At 37.5% G+C, this 23,065-nt stretch overlaps 1 protein-coding gene across 5 annotated transcripts in view; it reads left to right on the top strand.

Annotated features, from left to right (window-relative positions):
• dsd (attractin-like protein dsd) overlaps positions 1-23,065 on the top strand; it is a 391,073-nt gene that overhangs the window by 194,830 nt on the left and 173,178 nt on the right. For all 5 annotated transcript variants that reach the window (XM_067153649.2, XM_067153648.2, XM_067153647.2 and 2 more), the window contains 2 exons: positions 1,069-1,255; positions 15,485-15,661. In XM_067153649.2, coding sequence (XP_067009750.1) covers positions 1,069-1,255; positions 15,485-15,661 — 364 coding nt within the window. The remainder of the gene's footprint in view (positions 1-1,068; positions 1,256-15,484; positions 15,662-23,065) is intronic.

Raw genomic sequence — 23,065 nt, 5'->3', positions numbered from 1 at the left:
CCACTCCTCCTCCAACACTGTGTCCCAGTCCAGGTTACTTTCTATAATGCTGCGTTGGATGGTATCCTTCCATCTCAATCGTGGTCGTCCACGGCCTCTCCTTCCTTGGATTTGCATTTCCATCACCTTTTTTGGCATTCTTTCGTCGCTCATTTGTTTTATGTGCCCAAACCATCTTAGTTGGCTTCTCTATTCTATCATTCATTTTTTCCACTCCAATTTCTTCCCGGATTTTCTCATTCCTTATTTTGTCTCTTCTACTCTTCTGTATCATACTCCTGAATATGTAACCAAAATAGTCTGCTTTCCTGCATTTTGCAAGGATTGAGACTTCATATGATTTACTGGCATGACGGAGTACCTCCTTGTTGATGTGGTCTACTGTTGTTGTCTTGAACGTTCTGCAATACATTCACATTTCAAAGGCCTGGAGTCAGTTCATTGTCCATCCTTGGACAACGCAAAGTGGCACTGGTATTTATTGACACTTCACAACATGCCAATGGTTTTGAATCAGAGATCACAGTTGCACACAATACTTTATGCTTCAATTTCAGAAACACACTTCTTGCAGTGCCAATTGTGGTTTTGATTTCTGTATCCGGATTCCATTCTTCTGTTAGCCAGCATCCTAGGTACTTGAAATATGATACCCATTCAGTGGTTCAAGCAGGAACTAGCAACTGAATTTCTTAGTACTGATTTTGCATAATTATATGTTAAGCCATACCAACTGAGTTGACTACACAGCATAGATTGTGTAAATATGTGTGTGCAATCGGGAGATGGTAGATTCAAACCTCACTGATGGTAGCTTGGAAGATGTTTTTTCAATTTTCATAACTGGCAAATTTAAACCATGACCACTAACTCCTCAGACCTAGCTCTCTTTAAAAAATTTTAAATCCTAGTATTACAGTGCAAAATTCAAAATATACTTTATTCTCAGAACGTGAAGTGAATGCAGAATTAGATGTCACAAAAATACTTCGGCATAAACTTATATTTTAAATTTACATTTACATTAAACCCTTACAAAAGAACTCATTATAATGTCACTGGTTTCAGGAATCTACTCCTTGTGGTTCCAGCTGTGCAGAGTTCACAGCGTGCCTCAACTGTACGCAGGAAGAATGTATATGGTGTCAGAATGAAGGTCGATGTGTGGATAAGAATGCTTATACAGCATCCTTTCCATATGGACAATGTCGTGAGTGGACTACACATCAGAGCCGTTGTCGTTCTATTGTTGCTGGTCAGTACTGTATTTGGCATTTGGAAGTTAGACAATCTGTAGCGATTGATGCATTATGCTTTTTTTTTTTTTTTTTTGCTTTAATGTTCTTTTTTATGAGGTATCAATTCTGATTTATTTTTTAGGATCAAGTATTAGAAATTTTATGTGATTTCCTATGCCAGCTCATGGAAACCAAAACTCTTTTTCAATTTGAATATTATCTATATGTTAAAAATGTTTACTAAAGACATCTGTTTCCAGTTTGGCCCCCGCACCAGACAAATTTGCTTCATTTTTGTTTTATTCTCTCTGGAATTACCTGTCGGTGAATCATCAAGTATTGATAGGTCTCTTAAGTTCAGTCAAGTTTGAGTAATCCTAAAATATCACTAAATGAGCACTCCAATAATTGCAGGCAGAGTCGTACCCTAGCCCGCAATACAGTCTGCACTTAGTGGGTTGCACATGATTAATGAGCAACTTATGTAAAGATATCAGCGAAACTAAACAATTAAAAATGACATTCACTATATTTATTTATTTATTTATTTATTTTATTTGTTTATTTGTTTATTATCCATGAAAAAGCCCTACTTTGTCTAGCATATTAGGGCTGTAGGTTATAAAAAGTTGCCTTAAATAGTACAAATATATACTACAAAATTTTTGAAATGAGTGATTACACACACAAATTAATTCAACTGGGAGAAAAGAAAAATTATTCTTAATTTTTTTTCTAAAATAAACTGCATAAACTTAAAAAATTCATTCAAACAACAGATCTTGTGAAATATCCTAAAAATAGTTTTGACTAACGTTACTGTACGACAATTTAAGTGTTGTTCCAAAATATATCTAGCTTTGCTGAAGAATGGACAATCAAAAATAAGGTGAGTTTCTTCATCTCCACAAACACAACTGTTATTACTACTAATTTTGAATTTATGTAAGTAAAATTTAAATTTTCCGTGACTCGAAAGAAACTGAGTGCTGGTGAAGTTTGGTTTCAATAAACTGCAGTCCAAATGGTCCTGTACCGTGGGACAAAAGATTGTTCTTGTAACTTCACCCTTATTACTTGAGTTCCACAGCTTTGACCATTCACTGATTGTGAATTTATATAATTCACGTTTCACTTTTGATATAGGGGCTCTTTTGTATATAGTTTCATGTATGTATGTATGTATGTATGTATGTATGTATGTATGTTTGTCCGTATGTTCCAACATAGCTCTAAATGCTGCAAGTTTAGCAAGCTCATCTGCTCTTTCGTTACCTAATAGACCTTCATGCCCTTTAACCCACTTAAAACAGATATGTTTTCCATACTGTGAGAGATCTGTTCTAATGCTACATGCCAAAGAATTTAAATTATATTTGTTACTTATAGATTTCAGAGCTGCTTGCGAGTCACTATGTATACATGCACTAAACTTTCTTTCTTTTATCCACTGAACTGCATATTTTATAGCAAGAAGTTCTGCTTGAGAAATGGAACACTGGGAGGAAAGTTTCATAGTCTTAAAATATATTTCTGCTTCATTAACTATAGGCAAACTTGCAATTTCACCAAATTTGGGACACATGACTTAATACTGTCTGGAGAGGAATACGGTACTGTCCCATGTTAGAGACCCCTAGCACTCCTATTGGTGGAACGGGGAATGAGTGACATGTAAAAGTAATCGAAAATGACCTACAGTATATTATTGTTAAATCCATAGTTTTGGAGTAGTTGAAATGAATAGTGACGCTCTGGATGACATTTAAATCAAAGTTCAGCCACCGTCTGCTTGGGAGGTGAGAAGGGGTGAAAAAGTCCAAAATTGCCAAGTTTATGTATGTATGTATGTTTGCCCGTATGTTCCAACATAGCTCTCAACTAAACTTGGTACATATATGACTATCTGGGAAAAAATCTATGGGTGTAAGACATCCCTATTACCCATACGGTTGGGGGTTGGGAGGGAGTGACAAGTAAAAAATACTGTAATAAAAAATGACCAATATTAGTGTTGAATACATACTTTTTGGCGATGCTGAGATGAAGAGTGACACTCCAGATGCCATTGTAAGTCTCTATTGGCATGGATGGGTGTCATCATCATCATCTAGGTATTCTGCCTTATGGCAGGTCTTGTCATGGGATGAACCTCTTTCACTGCTGCCTGTCCTGCGCCAAGTTTTTCATGTCCGATTACACTACCCAGCATGATTTTTGCGGCAAAGCATCTGATAGGTGATTTTAACTAAATAAGGTCTCCTGATTTCAGAAATGTCATTGGTTCTGTTGTATCACATCTAGTTTTCATGTTATTTGCCATTTACTGTCTGAAAATGTGTTATTGTGGCACAGCGTTGCTTGGTGATAACAGCGAATCGGCTGTTGTTAGAGTGGCCGTGGTTTGCTTAAAAGCTGTATTACTTCATAACAGAAACATTCTAGCTTCGATTCCTGTGGCACATTCTATTTCACTAAAAGAAAATTATATCACAATTATTAAATCAAAAATCTTGATCACCGGTGGGATGTGTTTAGTGACTTGAAGGTATGTGGTATTCTATTAGGACAACAAGCAGGCTACACTAAATTCTCTTGTTATTTATGTGAATGGGACAGCGGAGCTAGGAAAAAACACTGGTCTACACCTTCCTGGCCCAAGAGGCATGTTTTGACAACTGGTGTGAAAAATGTTACAAATGATGCCTTAGTTGAACCACAAAAAATTATTTTGCCACCACTACACATCAAACGGGGAATCATGAAGCAGTTAGTTAAGGCCTTGGACAAAAGTAGCCCCTGTTTCAAGTACACTGCAAGTAAATTTCCACATTTATCTGATGCAAAAGTCAAGGAAGGCATTTTTAATGGACCACAAATTAGAAAGCTTCTGAAAGACGGAAACTTTGAACAGACGATGAATGCCGTGGAACTTTCTGCATGGAATTCAATAAGTGATGTCATAATGAAGTTCCTAGGAAATGTAAAGGATGAACAATACAAAACAATAGTGAAAATGACGTTGGATGATATAAAAGAGTTGGGGTATAGAATGAGTCTGAAGCTGAACTTTCTTCATTCTCATCCCGATCACTTTCCGGAAAATCTTGGGGCTATTAGTGAAGAGATGGGAGAGAGGTTCTACCAGGACATCAAGGAGTCAGAAAGAAGATACCAGGGGAGGTGGAATGAACCAATGGTGGCCGACTACGGTAGGTGTTTGAAAAGAGAAGACAAACTTGTTGCAGTCAGACGCTGGGCAGCCAAGCGTTCATTCCAAGGGAACATCTAGGACTGTTAAGTTTATTTTGTTTACATTTATGAATTCATAAAGATACTGAATAAAAGTTACATTGTTTGCTTGTAAATCACGTTTAATTGTCAAAATAGATTGCTTTCATTGCCTTAGAATTGTTTATGTGTTTTGTGTAAATCAGTATTATATTACAATAAATGCTAAATAGTTCATTGTAATTTTATACTCAATAATTATTCATTGTATATAATAATTCAAGACAATATTCAGCTATTTCAAAATATATATAATAATACAAAAAATTAGAAATATTTCCAAAATTATAAACATTTTTCAGTACTTTTTATATGCAGTATTCAGGTCTCTCTTATTTTGATATACCTATTGCGAGAAAACGTGACGTGATACGTAGAAACGGACAACGGATTCGTGTTCAGCGACCCAAAATTAGTTACGATCACCTATCACACCTCTTGCCGCAAAAAGAAAGTTTGAAAATGCTGGGTTGTGTTATTTATTTCCTTGGATATTGTCCAACATTTGATATTTTTTCCTTCCTCTTCCTCATTTGCCTTTCACCCTCCTTCTATTCCTTCTTTCAGTAAACAGTCCCTCCTCAAACAATGTCCGATCCAGTTCATTTTTCTCCTAATGATTTGCAACATACTTTGTTTTTCTCCAACTCTTAGTAATAACTCCTTACCCGGTCTTCCCATTTCACTCGTTCTGTTCTCCTCCATACCCACATCTCTAGTGCCTCCAATCTTCTCTCACCTTCCTTCCTCAATGTCCAAGTCTCTGCGCCGTACAGCGCTGTGCTCCAAATATGACACTTAGCAAATCTTTGTTTAGTGGTCCACAAAGTAATTTTGATTTTTTCTTAAAGCTTTCTTTTGCTATGGCATTTCTTTTCTTATGAATGTTAGGGTCGAATCCATACTTTTTGGAGTTGCTGAAATTAATTATACTCTGGATGCCGTTTACGTCCATATTCAGCCTCCATCAGCTTGGGGTCAGAAGGGGTGAAAAATGACCAAGATTAGTATTGAGTCCACAGTTTTCAGGTTTGCTAAGCTGATTGGTGACAGTTTCATTGACTGTATGAATTGTGTACATCAATCAATACATACAGTTATCACTTATTTTTATTATTTATTTGAAAGGATCAACTACTTCCCCCGACAATATGGGCTGCAACAAGGACAAAGTTCCACGTGAACTGGACAGACGGAAGTAATAGTTTGAACATTTTCTCGCGAGAAATTCTTCTGTTGAGATCACAGAGTTCATTGGGAGGAGGCTTCATAGAATATTAGAATGGAATTTGAGTAAGGTACCTTGTGATTGAATGAAAGCATTATTTGCATCAGTCTATAAGCAAGGAAACAGAAACCAAAAGAAAAGGAGAAAAAGGAGTGGAGAGCATATCGGATGAAAACCTGTGCAGTTTCAGACCACAGAGGGATTGTCATGATCAGGTTGAAAAATGTGTTGAGTAGTTGAAAAATGTTATGAAAGAAATGGACAGTTACTCTTTCAAATTTTCATAGATCTAGAAGATGTGTATGACAGAGTACCTGCAGAAAAGATCTTGTCCATACTGTGAGATTAGCAAGAGTATCGCTTCAAAAGGGATCGACATCAGGCATCTAAAGTCAACCAGCAGAAGTAGTCTATTTATGAACCCTGTCTACCGTACCTCTCTGATCACTACCATGTTCCATTGAAAACTTATGTAATATAGAACTACAGTTTGGCAATAAGGGTGCTGTGCTACTGTTCACTTGGAAATATGAAAAGCCTCAGATTTTCTTTAACTTGTGTAAGTGGTATGTCTTAAAGGAAAGATTTTGTTATTTTGCAAGAAAGATCTTCCTTTAGATATTCAGTACATTATAATATGTGGCTGTAGGATTAATTTAACCCATTTGCATATCAACTTTCTTGCTCTTTGCCTACCCGGAATTAGGATTCATTCACCTGAGTCAGCTATTCATAGGTTCTCACTGAAACTTTTAATGTATAAAATGAAAGAATCATAAACTTTTTTTTTTTTCTATTTGATCGTGGCGTAGACCTCTGTAGATCTTTTGCCACTATCATAAACCTTACTACTTTGTTTTTTGTTTGGGATTTCAGTAGGTTTTCATGTGGAAAGTTCTGAAGCAGTCAGGGATGTGCAAAGCCACAATACATTTATCGCTTTCATATCGGCTTAGTAAGTGAGGCGGACTTAAATTGACTACAGAGTTACTTGCGTAATATTATAGCTATATACAGCTGGTCCTAGAAAATTGGTTTTTTTTTTTGGTATGCCATTTCCCCCCTCATTTTCTACTGTTAATTTTTCATTTTCTTACTCAAACCCAGCTGCACACATCACATTCATCACTTTCAGAATTCTCCAATTCCCTATCAATTTTCTCGGATATACCTCTGTCACTGGCACCACTACCTCTGAACACTTCTTCAGAATGTTATTTCTGATTCACTTTCACTCTCACTCCTGTTCAGAATTTCAGAAATAGCACTGTTTGCTGCTAACTGCCTTCTATACAACATGATTAACACTGTTCACCTGAGGTTGGATGGGGACAGGCCGACAGGGATTCGCAGTCAATGTTGAATATAGAATGTGCGCTAGTCAGATAGTTAAACATAGTTTTTCTCATGAGAAAGAGCAATTCTCCCTCTTTCAAGTGGTATGCTATCTCTTGGCAGAACACCTGACGTACTTGCTCAAGTCTGATCAAGCTCACATGGCAGAGAGCCACAAGTATGTACCAATGAATTAAGCATCCTTATCTTTATTGCAACAGGTATTTGTGAAATGTTATAAAATACTGTAGCTGATCAGATTGCAGTGGAAGGAAAATCCAGAATTAGGTTTGGGATGCTTTGCAGAGAGTTAGTAGAGAAAAGATTGTTCTGAAAATTCAGTGGTGCAGTCAGTTCATTATTGGCCTTGTTCCCAAGAGAGTGAGTTTGTTTCTTATGATGTCTTCTCCAAGATCACGCTTTCTAGTGCGTGTAGTGTATATACGGCAGAGCTCTTGCCATCTTAGAAGCTCTGCAGTTTGCAGTTAGGCCTGAATGAGGCCACTTTCTCATGTGTACTGACTCGTTAAGTTCTCTGCAGTCTTTTGACATGTTTCTCACAACACTTGCTGCTGCAGCAGATTCATGATCTTCTAGGCAGATTGTGTGATACTGGCACAAGAATCACCTTCGCATAGCTTCGAAGCCACATGGGGATTGTGGGCAGTAGACTTGCACATCAAGCTGAAAAAGAAGCAATACTTAACCATGTGGACCTTTGAATGTACCTGCTAGGGATATTTGTTCTTGGTTACGCCAAACCATCTTGACATACTGAGAATTGGAGTGGCTAGCTTTCTGAATTCCCAAAAAGCTGAGAGAAATCAAGATAACTACTGTTTTGTGGTGGTCCTCTTTCCAACCTTCGCGGAGGAGGCCATAGTTTTGTGCAGACTGAGGATAGGTCAGGATGATATACATACTCTTACCTCCTAAAGAGGGAGACCCCCACTCCAGTGTGTTAATGTGGTTCTGAATTCACTATGGTCTACATCCTTACAGAGTGCACTGATGTCTCTGGCTTAAGGTGGAACCTTGGACTGCAGGAAGCATTTGGAACTCATATTAGCTGACGATAAGAATAATGCTGATCTCGTTATTCGCTTTATGTGTGAGAGTGGATTATTTAAGCTCATATAAATTTCAAGTGTTCTGTTACTCAGGGAACTTACATTCCCTTTTGATGTGTTTGTCTCTGTTTTAGCTTAATTAAATAATTTAGTTTTTTACTTTTTCTTTTTCAAATTTGTTTGTTGAATAAATAATTTGATTTTAATTCTTGTTTCCACTCCATTTGTTCAGAGTGGCTAGTTTTCTGAATCCTCAACAAGCTGAGAAGAATTAGGAAGACTACTGTCATATGGCGGTTCTCTTACCAACCTTCACGGAGAAAGGCTGCAGTTTTGTGCCTATTTGTTCTTCTTAAAACAAAAATCACCACTACCAGCACCACCACCATCCCACCCGTGGTAATTTGCATTTGAGGGTGTTTAAATGCAACAATTCTATGTTGTTGACCTCTGGCACATCCTGCAGGACAATAGTTAGATACATCACTCTTAGAACTGTATTATAGTAATTGAGGTGGTGATGTATTATTATTGATGTGTCTTTGCCGGTGAGACCAAGCGTTTAAATTTGTTACTTCCATTGACCTGTCTCGGTCTCAAGCTTGGCTTTCACAATATGAAAGTGACTGAGGTATGACTGATTCTAGTAATACAGAGCTCGATAGCTGCAGTCGCTTAATTGCGGCCAGTGTCCAGTATCTTGATTTATGAATTTCATTTTCCGTATTGACATTTACCAATCTTCATAAAAGGAAAGAAAAATTCCACCTAATCAATACATTTATTTTCTTGTAAAGTATTACAATCTAGGACCGGTTTCGACCCTTCATAGGTCATCCTCAGCTATATCAGAATCACATTTGCATTTCTATCTTATACCTCTGAAAGACCTTCATGATATATTGTTTCATAATTTTCAGTGAAAACTTATCTTAAAAACTTACAAATTTCTAAGCGTTGTGTTGAAATTAAAAATTAAAATTACAAAACTTTGTCTATTATATACATGCCCTTGGGCTGACAGAATGCAGAATATGAGCACGTAAACGCAATTAGGCATAATCATTTCTCGGCAATAGGGCAACATATGCATGAATATAAGCACAATTTTACGGACATAAATAATGATTTAAAAATATTAAATGTAGAACCTAAAGGTCCTTTGCTTAATATAAGTGAAGAATTATATATAACACTAGATCAGTATGCAAATCCTAATTATAACATAAATGAGTTATCTGAAAAAACTAATATTTTGTTCAATAAAATCGTTCCTATCTTAAAAAACGACTACGTCAAAATAGTCAACAGACGACGTCATACACAAGCTACGGCGCAGACAGCGAACCTCAGTGACTCCGCCCATACACACGTAACAACCTCCCCTACTTATCCATCCGCCCCTCTCACAACAGACAACACTAGAACCATCAGTACAAGGTACATTACTCGTCAAACGGCCAAGAAACTTGCATTTCAAACATCCAGCAGTAAGTAAATTAATTCAGGCTTTACAAATTCACACAATATTACACTTCTATTGAAATCTAACTCACTTCATTCATTTTGGCTTACAGACTTTACCAGCCTTAAAAAAAAAAAAAGGGAAAGGAACCACCACAGTCTTATGGCATTTGATGGGAGAAAACTCCAGAGTTTAGGCCAGAACTGAATCACACATATATTCCATAATTTAACACGTATCAAGCTTATATTGATCCATTTCACAATTATAGGAAAGTGCTGTTATTTACAAATGGAACCTATAAAGATCAACATTCGACATATAAAAAAAGGCAAATTATGGAAATATAACGCAAGAATCAAGGCCAACACGTTTCAGTGTCACTAAACACACTGACTATATTACTAGACATTCAAGTGTTTTTAAAACTTCCGTAGTAAATGATAAGCATTCAATTTAATAGACATTTATGTTTTATACAATACATAATCAACATAATATGAAACTTGTAATTTTATGCAAGAAGGAACTGACATTTAATCATTAGATTTAAAGCCAACCATACACGGCATATTTAAACATTATCAATATCTGATGTTATATAAGACAAATTGTTATAATATTTTACCACATAACAACGCAAGATCCAAGCAATAAGTATTTTAGACTTTGAAGTACAATGATTAGACTTTAAAGTACATTAGTGTGTTTATGTAAAAACATTTTATAGAGTTCAACACGCATTTATATTTTGCCTAAAATAATATCACTCCAGCAATAAGGTATAAAGATGTAACATGATATTTTATTATAATTATCACGCAAGCTTTATTTATCAAATTTTACTGATAGTCTATTCATGATTGTACATAAGTATAAAAGGGATTCGATTCAACAGAATAAGCAACAATACCTAAGATAGATGCTTAATCAACCCAAGGATGCATTCTGTCAGCCCAAGGGCATGTATATAATAGACAAAGTTTTGTAATTTTAATTTTTAATTTCAACACAACGCTTAGAAATTTGTAAGTTTTTAAGATAAGTTTTCACTGAAAATTATGAAACAATATATCATGAAGGTCTTTCAGAGGTATAAGATAGAAATGCAAATGTGATTCTGATATAGCTGAGGATGACCTATGAAGGGTCGAAACCGGTCCTAGATTGTAATACTTTACAAGAAAATAAATGTATTGATTAGGTGGAATTTTTCTTTCCTTTTATGAAGATCAGTGTCCAGTATTCGGGAGATAGTAGGTTCGAACCCCACTATCGGCAGCCCTGAAAATGGTTTTCCGTGGTTTCCCATTTTCACACCAGGCAAATGCTGGGGCTGTACCTTAATTAAGGCCATGGCCGATTCCTTCCCACTCCTAGCCATTTTTCCTGTCCCATCGTCGCCATAAGACCTATCTGAGTCGGTGCGACGTAAAGCAACTAGCAAAAAAAAAAGATTCTAGTAATGCTATTCCTTATGCAGCCAGTCGGTGTTATGAATGGTGTGAAAATGTCACTGATAGGGTCGGTTGGTGCATGCATTTCAGTGGGCATGGCAGACTGATATGTAATAGTAACTGTGTGAGGAAAGCAGCAGGAAACTACCTCACTCCTTGTTTCCGTAGTATGCCTTTTCATTGGCACCTAGGCCAACTATGACAACTGATGGCAGAAATCTTGAGGATCAAGCCAGCTTTCAGGCTGAATACTCAACATCATTATTATTGATACAACAGGATTTGAACCTCTCCTCCTTCCATTGATGTACACAAGACAGTTTACATTTAATGAGAGATGTTTGATGTCATTGTTAGGTCTGCCTTTTCCTAACAGGTTTAACCCAGATGTTGATTCCCAAAGGGAATTTAAAATATTTGTCCCGAATGAGTAAATTTATAATACCAATATAATGGTATTTATTTATTATTATTTATTTATTATCTGATGGCCAGGCAGGCATCAAATTTTGGAAATGAGACATAGCTCTCATAGTGCATTGGCACTGCTGGTGGCTTCAAGTAGCCTATGCAGTGGCCTCCACGGTATGCACTAGCCTTGCGTCTTGGGTGGTGTGCTAAGTCCCAACTGATGAGCCTAACTTAGCACACGAGGGCGAAACGCAGGCAACTAAGAATGAGTTAGCTGGAAAATTTATAATGTCCAATCACGGACCATTATATTGGTATTATAGGTTTAACCCATTCGCCTCACATTTAAATACCATAGGAGTTCACTAAGAAATCGCATTTAAATATCGCTCTACAGCCGTCGTCATCACACTATTATTTAGAAAATCATAGAAAACCAACCAGTAAATATTCCTTTCTGAAAATTTGCATGCATGATAACGAAGTAATAAACTTACCAATACCGCTATTTTAGTACGTCTGCTGGGTGTGATACACCTCAAAACATTCTTCTAAGTGAAGAGCTACGCCACATTTTTTGCACTGCCAGCAACTTTCGCTTCTTTTACCCCGGCTGTAGCACACAACACACCTTCTTGTGACTTTTTGATTTCTTCTCTGTAGGGGGAATACGTATGGGAAAGTGGGCCCATGATTTAGCTTGTAATCTGGTTGGGGTGGTGCTCGCTGAAGGTCGACCTCGAACCGATTACTCCGGCAACTGAACAGTCTCTAGTAGCTGCTGTGCAATGCTAGTTCAGAAGTCCGTGTAGCTCATCTTTCTGTTAGCAGCGATCTTGTGATACACAGTGAAGGAATTGAAAATACACATATCTAGGAGGTAAAAGAATATTTTCCTATACCCTTTCGCTGTGCGTCGCATGACGGGGAACAGAGCTGTAACCTGATCCTGAAGGTCAACACCACCCATCCCCTTCTGGTATTCAAGGCCACACTTAGGCTTTATCACTTCTTCCCTCGGAGTTTGTCCTCTCTTTCGCCTGAGTTTGCCTGTCCCTGTCATGTCAGCTGATTTGTGTTTAGTGGTGAGAAAGCAAACAACCTTGTTATCTTTCCACTTCACACACAACATACTGTTGGCAGCCCACGTCTCATACTCTCCACGTTTTAGTTTCGTCTTACTGATATCGCAAGGTATGTCTTTTCGGTTCTGTCTAACAGTTCCAATTACATTCATCTGCCTTTTGAATAAATCTGGGAAAGAATACCAGTTACCTAAAAACAATGTATGTCCTCAGCCTAACAAGGGTTCACACATGTTGAGCATGACGTTTGTACTTGCTGGCAGACTTGGATCCGTTACATCATCACCTACATAAATTTTGAAAGACAGACTTGATTCACAAATTTTGTAAATTTTTATTCCAAACCTAGAACGTTTAGACCTATTACACTGGGCATGTGAAAGGCGGCCTCTGAATTTCATTAGACTTTCATCTAGAGCAATGTCTTGTGAAGGTAAATATAATTCTGAAAATTTGGAGCAGAAATGTATTACAGGCCTAATCTTTATTAGTTTGTCACTACTATCGACTTGTTCATTGTCAACAAAATGTAAAAATCGTGAAATAATAATAAATCTTCCCCTGCTCATGGTTTTACGAAAAATAGGAGTGTTTATACTCCTGTTTTTACTCCAGTATAACTGTATTCTTGACTTTTGCACTTGTGACATTAGTATAACTAACGCAAAATATGCCCTAATTTTGTCGGGTGTAGTCTCAAACCATTTGTCATCGTCTTTCAACTTTTTCCTGTCAGGATTGCTCAACTGTTTTTCTGCATATGAATTTGTCTCGACAGATATTTTGTCAAACAAAGGGTTCATGTATTCACAAAAAACTGAGAGTTCAGATAGTGGCTGCATTTCAAACTTTTTCGTTAAGTTTTCACTAACCCCACTGTATTCACTAAACTTACGTATAACAGGTTTATTGTCACTTTTTGTCCAGTTCCAGTCAGTCAGGTTAGTCTGTGCCGAGGTACGAGCTCGTTTCGAAAGACTCGGTACACCATCGTTATTTGCATCACTTTCCATGTCATCAGAACTATTATACACATCGCTAGTACTCGAACTAAGTACTGCAGGGTCTATTTCGTCATCACAAACATCACTGCCTTCAATATCACTCTCTAAAACACTATCTATTAGCTTCCGTATTCCTTCTTCATCAACACCAGCGCATCTGCTTTATGCCATGATGGCAACTGACAAGAGCGAAATTATGTGAAAAAAAGATTATCATATCTCTTGTTCTGGAAGTGTGCGAGAACCTGGTGAAAGGGAAAAAACCGAAGCCACATGTGTAAACTTCAGCTCAGAATGTATACAAGTGTCGTCTGTGGGTTAGTAACTGAACTACATGGATTGATGTACAGCTGTGCATCGCCACAAGCAGAGCTCGTCATTTGATTCATATGCCACGAATAACTATAACGAGCTAGGGTCGTCAAATGATGTGATTGGGTTAAGAACAGGATGTCTGTGATGGGGTTGTCTTCAGTAAGAAAGCAAATATGGGTTTCTGTAGGCTCTTCCATGTCTGCTTGAGCTAAGTTTACAACATTCATATGATGACAGTTTTAACATTGAATGTTTCACTAGGGAATGAATTTCTATTTTATGCTCTTAAACAATAAAATCTAGAGCTTCTTAGTTTCATGGGCTTGACCTCTTGAAAGAACATGAACTTCAATTATCTTTGTAATGCTGCTCTATGCCTTTGCTGGCAGGACCTAGTGTTTGCAGTGCACTATGTCTTCTGGTATAGGGTAGAGCAATTTTGTTACTTTCATAGATCTCTGTCTTATCCTTGGCTTTGACAATATGAAAGTGATTGAGGTATGAGCGATGCTAGTAATGCCAATCCTTATGCAGCCAGTCCCTGCTATGAATGGTGTGAAAATGTTGCTCATAGGGTCGGTTGGTGTATGCATTTCAGTGGGCTTGGCAGACTGATATATAATAGCAGCTCTGGCTCGGTGACAAAAGCAAACTACCTCACTCCTCATTCCCCTAGTACGCCTCTTCAGTGATGCCTAGGCCATCTATGACAGCTGATGGCAGAGCTGTTGAGGATCCCACCAGCGGCATCGCTGACGGACTGAACATACACATACATACAATGCTGCTCTTTCTTTTCCATTGTACGAAACATTTCTGATGATAGTTGAAGTTCTTCTATGTTTATAAAAAATTACCACTCATACCTGTTTAGGAATTGTTAATAGGATTAAAATCATGACAGGTCAGATGGGTAGAGGGAGCAAAGAAAGAGAAGGCGTGGCCGAACATGAAAACACGAAAGGACAAGGACATCCTCATACACTACATTTTTCAACTACAGTAGGTTGGCTCCCTCCTTATCAATTCCAGTTCTTCTACATCCATTTCTTCTCAGCTTCTGATGAGCTTTTCTGCTTCTCAGCTTCATCAGGAGGGTGGATCTACACTCATTGAGGAGCAGTCTTGATAGATCTTCAGTCTTGATGTGGAAAGTTTAGGATGATAAGAAAGTGTCAGATACAGACAGGAAAAGGGAGGAGTTAAAAAGAGATAAAGGTGAATACAAGTTAAAAGACTAGGACGCAGGACATACACTCAATATAAGTAATGGCGAGGAACAAACAGAGGATAAATCATGTAATATTTAATAATATATTGTTTGATTTGTCACTTATTTGTTCCTTTCCATTTCTTACGTAGGAATTCTGTGTAAAATGGCATATCTATTTTAGAGGTGGTTGTTTCTTTACCTTAAGGTAAACGTTGGTCATCTCTCTGGCTGCTGGTGACAAGTTTGATGTTATGCTTTAAGATCTTTGGGTGAACTAATATTATGCCTTTTGAAATCCAATTATAATTTTTATAAAGGTCTGATTCTGATCATTAAATATTATTTATTTTGTATGTTATGTGTGATCATTAGGTAAGTCAGCGTGCAGTTTCTACCCGACGTGCTCTGAATGCCGTGGTGATCCAGCGTGTGGTTGGTGCGATGATGGCTCAGGTACAGGACTAGGAGCTTGCCTACCTGGTGGTGATAATGGCCCTAGTCCCATGGAGAAATGCCAAGACAAACGGTGGTATTTCACATATTGTCCTAGTAAGTAAAATGCTGTTTATTATTGAATGAATACAATGTAACTTAGCACATCATATGGGTATATAGTTGCAGTCATTCACTACGATAGCTTAACTAGTGAAAACTATGATAAACCTTAGGAAATCCACAGTAATATCTTTTATTTTTTTCAGAGTAACAAAACTCTTCTGTACTGGCAGATAGAACAATACTATATATACATGAATAATCCCTCCCACTTAATAATTCCCACACGCTAATTTTTGGAAGGGTAATTTTGAAAAACGTTTTTTATTTGTTTATTAGTATATAGCTGCTAATGAACAACTAGCGAAACATGCAAATAAATCTTATACGGTAGATCAGTTACTTGCATCATTTAAATGCTCCATTGAAAATGCTGCCAGGTTTAAGGTGGGAACTTTGGAAAGCATAAATTGAAAGCCTTGGATAACCTAGAAGGTTCTCCTAAAGATTATTCTTTATTTATTTATTTATTTATTTATTTATTTATTTATTTATTTATTTATTTATTTATTTATTTATTGACTTTAGCAGTGGCGAAGTTAGGGCTCGTAGCCCTCTCTTACACTTAACCACATAATTAATCTTCAGATAATACATATATAAAAGAAATGTACTATTCTGTCATAAAATCAAAGATAAGCCATAAATTACAGATTTGGACAACATATAATGAAAAAAGAAAGCAGAGTTCAACAAACAAAATAGAATAAAATTCGGAGCGTATAGATAATGAGAGACAAAGTCATAATGAAAAAGTAAGATACAAACTGAAAAAAAAATAAGCAATGAAAAAAGAGAACACAATAATTAATAAAATAAAGGGAAATACAAGTATGGCCATAAAAGTGATCTATGTACATGCGTAAGAAGCTAAAATTATGTACATTACACTATAATAATAATAATTTAAAAAATCACAATCGCACAACCTATCATACGTCATCATACACACGAAACAATCACACGAGACAATCAGCGGTATTCAACAGGTAATCTCTACATGCAGTCTTAAATTTCAATATTGAGTTTGAGTTCCTGACAGCAGCTGGGAGTGAATTCCAAAGTCGTGACCCAGCCACAACGAAGGATCTGTTATATATTGATGAGTGGTTGACGGGAATAGCGAGGGAAGTGCCAGATCTAGTGTTACAATTATGGAATGAGGATAATAAAGGGAATTCTGAAGAGATGTATTTGGGTAGATTTTCCTTCTGAGTTCGATATATTAACGTAAGTACATGGAATTTCCGTCACCTCTCGGGTTTCAGCCAGGAAAGAAATGTGTAGCTAGGAGTTATGTGAGCATCGTAACTCAAGTTAAAAACATATCGAAGACCAGAGTTCAATGCTCGTTGAAGTTTCATAGTTTGTTCACGGGTTGCATCAATGAGGACAATGTTGCAGTAGTCAAGTATTGGTAGTATCAAAGTTTGGAGTAGTTTTATCTTTACGTCTTGTGGCAAAATGTCCTTATGCTGTTTTAGAGGGTGTAACGTCGCGTACATCTTTCTACATGTATTTCTTACATGTGCAGACCAGTCAAGAGTTTCAGTCAGGGTCATACCTAGGTTCTTCACTTCCTTACTGAACAGGATTACGGTGGCATTTAATGTCACTGGAGGAATAGCATAATTTTTATACATGATGATTAATAATTTCTGAGAGCCGATAATAATTGTTTGAGTTTTTTTGGGGTTGAGGAGGAGAGAGTTTTCACTGGCGTACACACTGAGTTGTTGAAGGTCGGAGTTATCTCTTATTGCATTCGATATATCATTTATATTAACGTGGCAGTAAATCTGGAGGTCGTCAGCAAAGAGGTAATATCTATTATACTTTATTTTAGACGAGATCATTTATATAGAGGACGAACAAAAGGGGGCCAAGAACAGAACCTTAGGGGGTTCCTGCCTTCTGGAGTCGCCACTGAGAAGCAGTATCTTGTAGTGTAACACGTTGCATACGATCTGTGAGATATGCTGTGAAAAATTTTAAAGCAACATTACCGAAGAACGATTTGAGCTTCATCAGCAATGTCTGGATGTTTATCGTGTCAAAAGCACTGCTGAAGTCAAGGAGTGTGAGTATTGTCACTTGTCTTTCGTCCATTGCTTGCCTGATGTCCTCAGTCACTTTGAGTAAGGCAGTGGCTGTGCTATGACCCTTCTTGAAGCCAGATTGCAGGGGGTCAAGAAAAGAGTGAGCCTGAAGGTATTCCAATATTTGCGCATGTACCAACCGTTCTAACGCTTTGGAGAGAGAGAGAGAATCGAAATGGGACGGTAATCGGATAGGAGTTTCGAACCTGGGTTTTTAGGAAGTGGAATTACATTGGCGTATTTCCAAATTGTCGGTAATGTGCCGTTTTTGAGACAGTAATTAAAAATTTGGGTGAGAATGGGTAGAATAGCGTCAATAATATTATATATGAAAGTAATAGGAATTTCGTCGACACCGCTTGCTTTGGATTTAATAGAATACAAGACTTTCTTAACTTCATTAGTACTGACGATATGAAAGGCAAAGCAGGGGGGATTTTGTGGGACAGGTCTTGGGACGTTATTTACGTGTGGTCTGTTAAGGGGATTAGACTGAGCGCTCTCTTCCGTGAAATACTCATTTAAATCGAGTGGAATGTCAGGTACCTGAAGCTGTTCATGTGTTTTTCCTATGCCCATGGCTCAGAGATGCCTCCAGGCACTAGCTGTATTTAGGTTACTTACTGATTCGCGAACATATTTAAATTTAAGATTACGGATGATTTTTATTAGTTTTATTCCTAATTATTCTATACTGTTCATAGTCATTTGGGTCCTGAGTACGTTTGAAATGTCGGTAAAGAGCATCACGTTGAGACATCATATTTTTAACTGCAGGGGTTAGCCATGGACTAGGTTTGCGGGATGTTCTGATCTGTCTTTTCGGTGCAGGTTAATTCATAGATGTCGATATCTTTCATATTCCTGCACGTTGTATACCTAGGTTTATGTTTTGGAACACGAAGTGAGTACGCAAGAAATATAAGATCATGGGTGGACACTCCCAGTACTGAAATTTGTCCGTGGGATACCACTTTCTGAGAGTTGTTTGTTACTTTGAGATCTATTAAGGTGTGGGAAATGTTGGCAGTACGTACATGGTTTGTAGGGTCAGAGGGAAGGATAGGCAAGTAACACGAGGAAAACAAGTCTTCTAGTTTCTTAGTATCGTATTTCTTCGTAAGTAGATTTGTATTGAAGTCGCCTAATATAATGATATGTTGATAGGCTGGTAGCAAGTTAAGTAGGTGCGTTTCAAACTCGGTCAAGTAAGATACTTTAGGTGGTCGGTAGACCACTCCCATAAGTATTTTCTGTCCACTAGCAACTACTTCAACGAACATAAACTCCGTTCTCGGCAATTCATCGGTCGATGAGGTACAAATGACACGGTTCTTCAGGTCATTTCTACAGTAGAGAACAATACCTCCACTCCTCTTATTTGTACGATCATGACGGTAGAGGTTATAGCCATCAAGACGAACCATGTTGTTTGGAATTGATGGCGATAACCAGCTTTCACTAAAACCTATCAAATGGACGCTATTTTTTGTTAAATATAGCCTGAATTTTGTCAGTGTGTGCGGGCAGGCTTAGGCTGTTCAAGTGACAACACTGGAGAGTATGAGGATATAGTGAAAGTTCTTGTTTCAAAAGGTTACCCGCATCTATGTTCTGTGAAGGAGTGAGGGGTGTGCTATTCTTAGAGAGGTCATTGTCATGAGGAAATACCGAAGCTACCTGACTAATGGGCATACTTTAACTGAGACAAAAAAAATCTTACCTGGATTTCCTGAAGATAATTTAAAAATGACCCGTTGGAACTAGGCAAAATAAATTGCCGAGTATTGAAAAGTGAAATTGACAGACTCTGTCAGTGAAAATGTCTAGAAGTCGAACTCTTAGAAAATCAAGGAAGAACAGATTTAGTCTACAGGAAAATCTGAGAAACAACTAGAAAATATACAGGATTCTGTACCAGATTAATACAAGACTCTCAAGATAAACCACACACACAGTTACAAGTTACAAGAACTTTGGAGAAAATATGTTGAGGATCTAAATGCAGAACCAGCTCAGTTGATTTGGTCAGCATCTGTTGCAGAAGGAAGAGCAGTTGAAGAAGGCACAGTACTCAGAGCCTTATCCCTCATGCATCGAAAATCCTGTTGCACATACTGAAAAAAGAAATGGAGTATTGCTGTTTTTGCTAGTGAAACTTGGGCATTAGGTGCAAGGGGAAAAAAGCTTGGTGAAGCTTGGTGCTATAGGAGATTACTGAAAATTAGTTGGACAGAAATGATCACTACTGAAGAGGTATTTAGAAGAGCAGGAGTGAAAAGATGTTTTATGACACAAATAAAATGACAGCAGAATCTTCTGATAGGCCATATACTTAGACGTGATGGGTTATTGAAGAAAATAATAGAGGGTTCCATAGAGGGGGGAAAAAATTATAGAGACGACCAAGATTAGAGTACATGAAGCAAATATTAAATGACATGAGATCTGACTTCTACTATGAACTGAAAAGGAAAGCAGAGGAACGTGAAGAATGGAGAGCTGCTGCCAATCAGCCTCACAGCTGATGACTATAGAGAGAGATTAAGCAGTATCTGGTTAACACCTAGTTCGGCTTTTGTAAGAACTTGTCGACTCATGGGGCAATTGGTTCCTTACATTGCCTAGGAAAAAGAATGCTAAATGCGGGCAGAAACCTTTATCCTCATTCCAACCAGAGAATAAAGGTGTAAACAAAACCACACGACTTCGACCACTTAGCATTTCCTTATTTGTCCACTCGCCCAATAAATAGTCCATTTCTGAATTTAAATACAGTAGAAGTGCTATAGCGAGTATGGCGTATGAACTCTGCTATAGCGATGATTTTTTTCTGTCCCGTCAAAATTCCTATATTAAACTGTGTATCGTCCTTTAGTTACAGTAAGAGCCCTATTACTGACGCATCCATTATTACGAGCAATTAAGCCTGTGCGTTTTTTTCCGTTACCGATACTTATGCACCCTAGTGATGATATTGCATGCGATCGATTACCGTCGGCATCGTTTCCTCGCTATGTGCACTAGCGAGTTCTCTCGTCGACATTTGAAGGCGATGTTGGAGTCGATTAGTAATACCCGTCGACTGCTGTTCCATAAAGAAAATTCGAAATGAAAGAGGATAACACGTTTTCGTAATAAATACGTAAATAACGTGGCTGATAGCAGTTGTTAACTCATTAAAAATAAAGACTGAAGTAAACGATATCTTAATTTTAATGTTATGTACGTAAATTAAGTAAGAATGTGATACACCTCAAGATATGGCAGAATACATCACTGATTTCAGAGGATATTTCATATTTTCTCGCGTCTAGTTAAATTTTGGAAAGGCTATTTACATGTAAAGTTTTCGCGAGGAGGTTATCATTTCTCTACATGCGTTTCAAATATGTTTTCATATACTGTTAGGTTGGGTGACGCCGTTTGAAGAAGAAAACTGAAGTGTTTGCCACAGAAACCTCTGGAGTGATTCCGTATTTCTCCGAATCCAAGACTTTTTCTCCTCAGAATCTCATGCGTAAACTCAAGGGTTGTCTTGCATTCGCAGCCTAATAGTAAGTTAATGGATACCACTGGCAACTACCACGGTAATCACGGTGCTTCTTTTCACACGCGCACAAAACTCGTTGACAAAATAACGGCCGCCTCTTTACTATAGCCTACATCGCTAGCCGCGACAACCGGTTGTACACTGCCTGTGTGTCACGTCACTGGATCTCAGAAACGTTTCTCAAATCTGCAGAATGGCATCAAAACATGCGAACCTTCAAATTCTTAGAAAGGCCGTGGCTATTCAGTGGCAGAGTTATAACGTGTCTGTTGTGCTTGACGCTTAGTAAATTTTTTTTCTAGACAGCAGGAATATTTTTGTGATGGATAGTTGTATTGTAAAGATACGTGGCAAAGGTATTGCCGGCAAATTTTCAGTGGGTTCTAGTCAATATTATGATGCCAATTTTAAGTTGATGGTTATTAAACACTCAGAAATGTAGAATAATTGTGTGGCCACAAGAAAATACGGAATAGGCTTAACTAAAGCCAATATTTGGCGTTAGCGTGAAGACAAGGAGCTAAAAAAATGCGTAGTGTATGAAAAATGCATTCAGAGTTCCGCAACAGGGACGCTTTAAAAAAGTCGAAGATGAAATTGTAAGGTATGTGCATGAAAAACGCAAGGGCAGAATGGCCATACCGTGGCGCAATAAACTCGTTTGTTGACTTTCAACCTCCGCGATTAGGCCTATACATTGCTAGCCTGTGAATTTGTCCGAACCCGGCAAGCGAGACGTGTGTGTAGTGGTAGCCTGTTATAGCTGACGCTGAGTAAAAGTTACAGTTTTATAGACAGCAAGAATAATTTCCGGATGGATCATCGTATTGTAGAGACGCATGGAATAGTTATTGTTGGCAAATTTTCAATGGGTTTTCTTCGGTATTATGATGCCAATTTTAAGTTAATGGTCTTTAAACCCATGGAAATAAAGAATAATTGTGCAGCCGCAAAAAAAAAAAAAAAAGGGCATGACGGAAGTTAATGTTCGGCGGCTAAAAATAGTCTAAAATTGCGTAGGCCTACTGTATGACAAAGGCATTCATATGATTTTACAAAGTCCTTTTTGAGCCTGATTTAAATTTTTGGAAGGAAAAAGTGGGGTTCATCTTGGATTTGGAGAAATACGGTACTATATTTTTTTCAGAATGAAATTAAACATACACTTTCATGTAGTATCGGATTTCGAAAAATAGCAAACAAGTCGTACTGTGGATATCATCTGCGGAAACGCAAGTTTTTAACAAACTGATTGCTGTTTCATACTGATTTTTATGTGTATGGGAGTTTTTCCGACTTTTATACAAAAATCGGATATTACGACAATCCACTATAGCAAGTAAATTTTTCGCTGTTATGAATTCTTGCTATAACGGACGTCTACTGTATACGATTGTAACGAGTTGTTTCTGAAAGTTTGAGGTATAATGTATTGAATGAGAAAGTGTTTTACCAATTGAAAATAATATTATTGTTCTAACGTTCTGGTCAATATCTTAAACATCCGATATCTAATCAGAGAAATCCTGTATTTGTCTGCAAGCTGCAAGGTGGTCATGAGTGCATGACCTTGATGCAGTTTGCTGCAATGGCTAGAGTGGCTCCAGCTGATGTGAAACATACAAGAGGGAAACCTCTGAAAAGTGGAGAGAAAACTATTGTGTTAAATGTATTTAATGAGTTTACGGAAAAGTATCCCGAGGATATAATTGATAATATGATAAGACATCAAAGTTCATTAGTGTG

This window comes from Anabrus simplex, chromosome 9 (assembly GCF_040414725.1).
Source record: "Anabrus simplex isolate iqAnaSimp1 chromosome 9, ASM4041472v1, whole genome shotgun sequence".
Taxonomy (NCBI): Eukaryota; Metazoa; Arthropoda; class Insecta; order Orthoptera; family Tettigoniidae; genus Anabrus; species Anabrus simplex.
The sequence above is the reverse complement of the archived record's forward strand: the minus strand, read 5'-3'. Positions and strand labels throughout refer to the sequence as shown.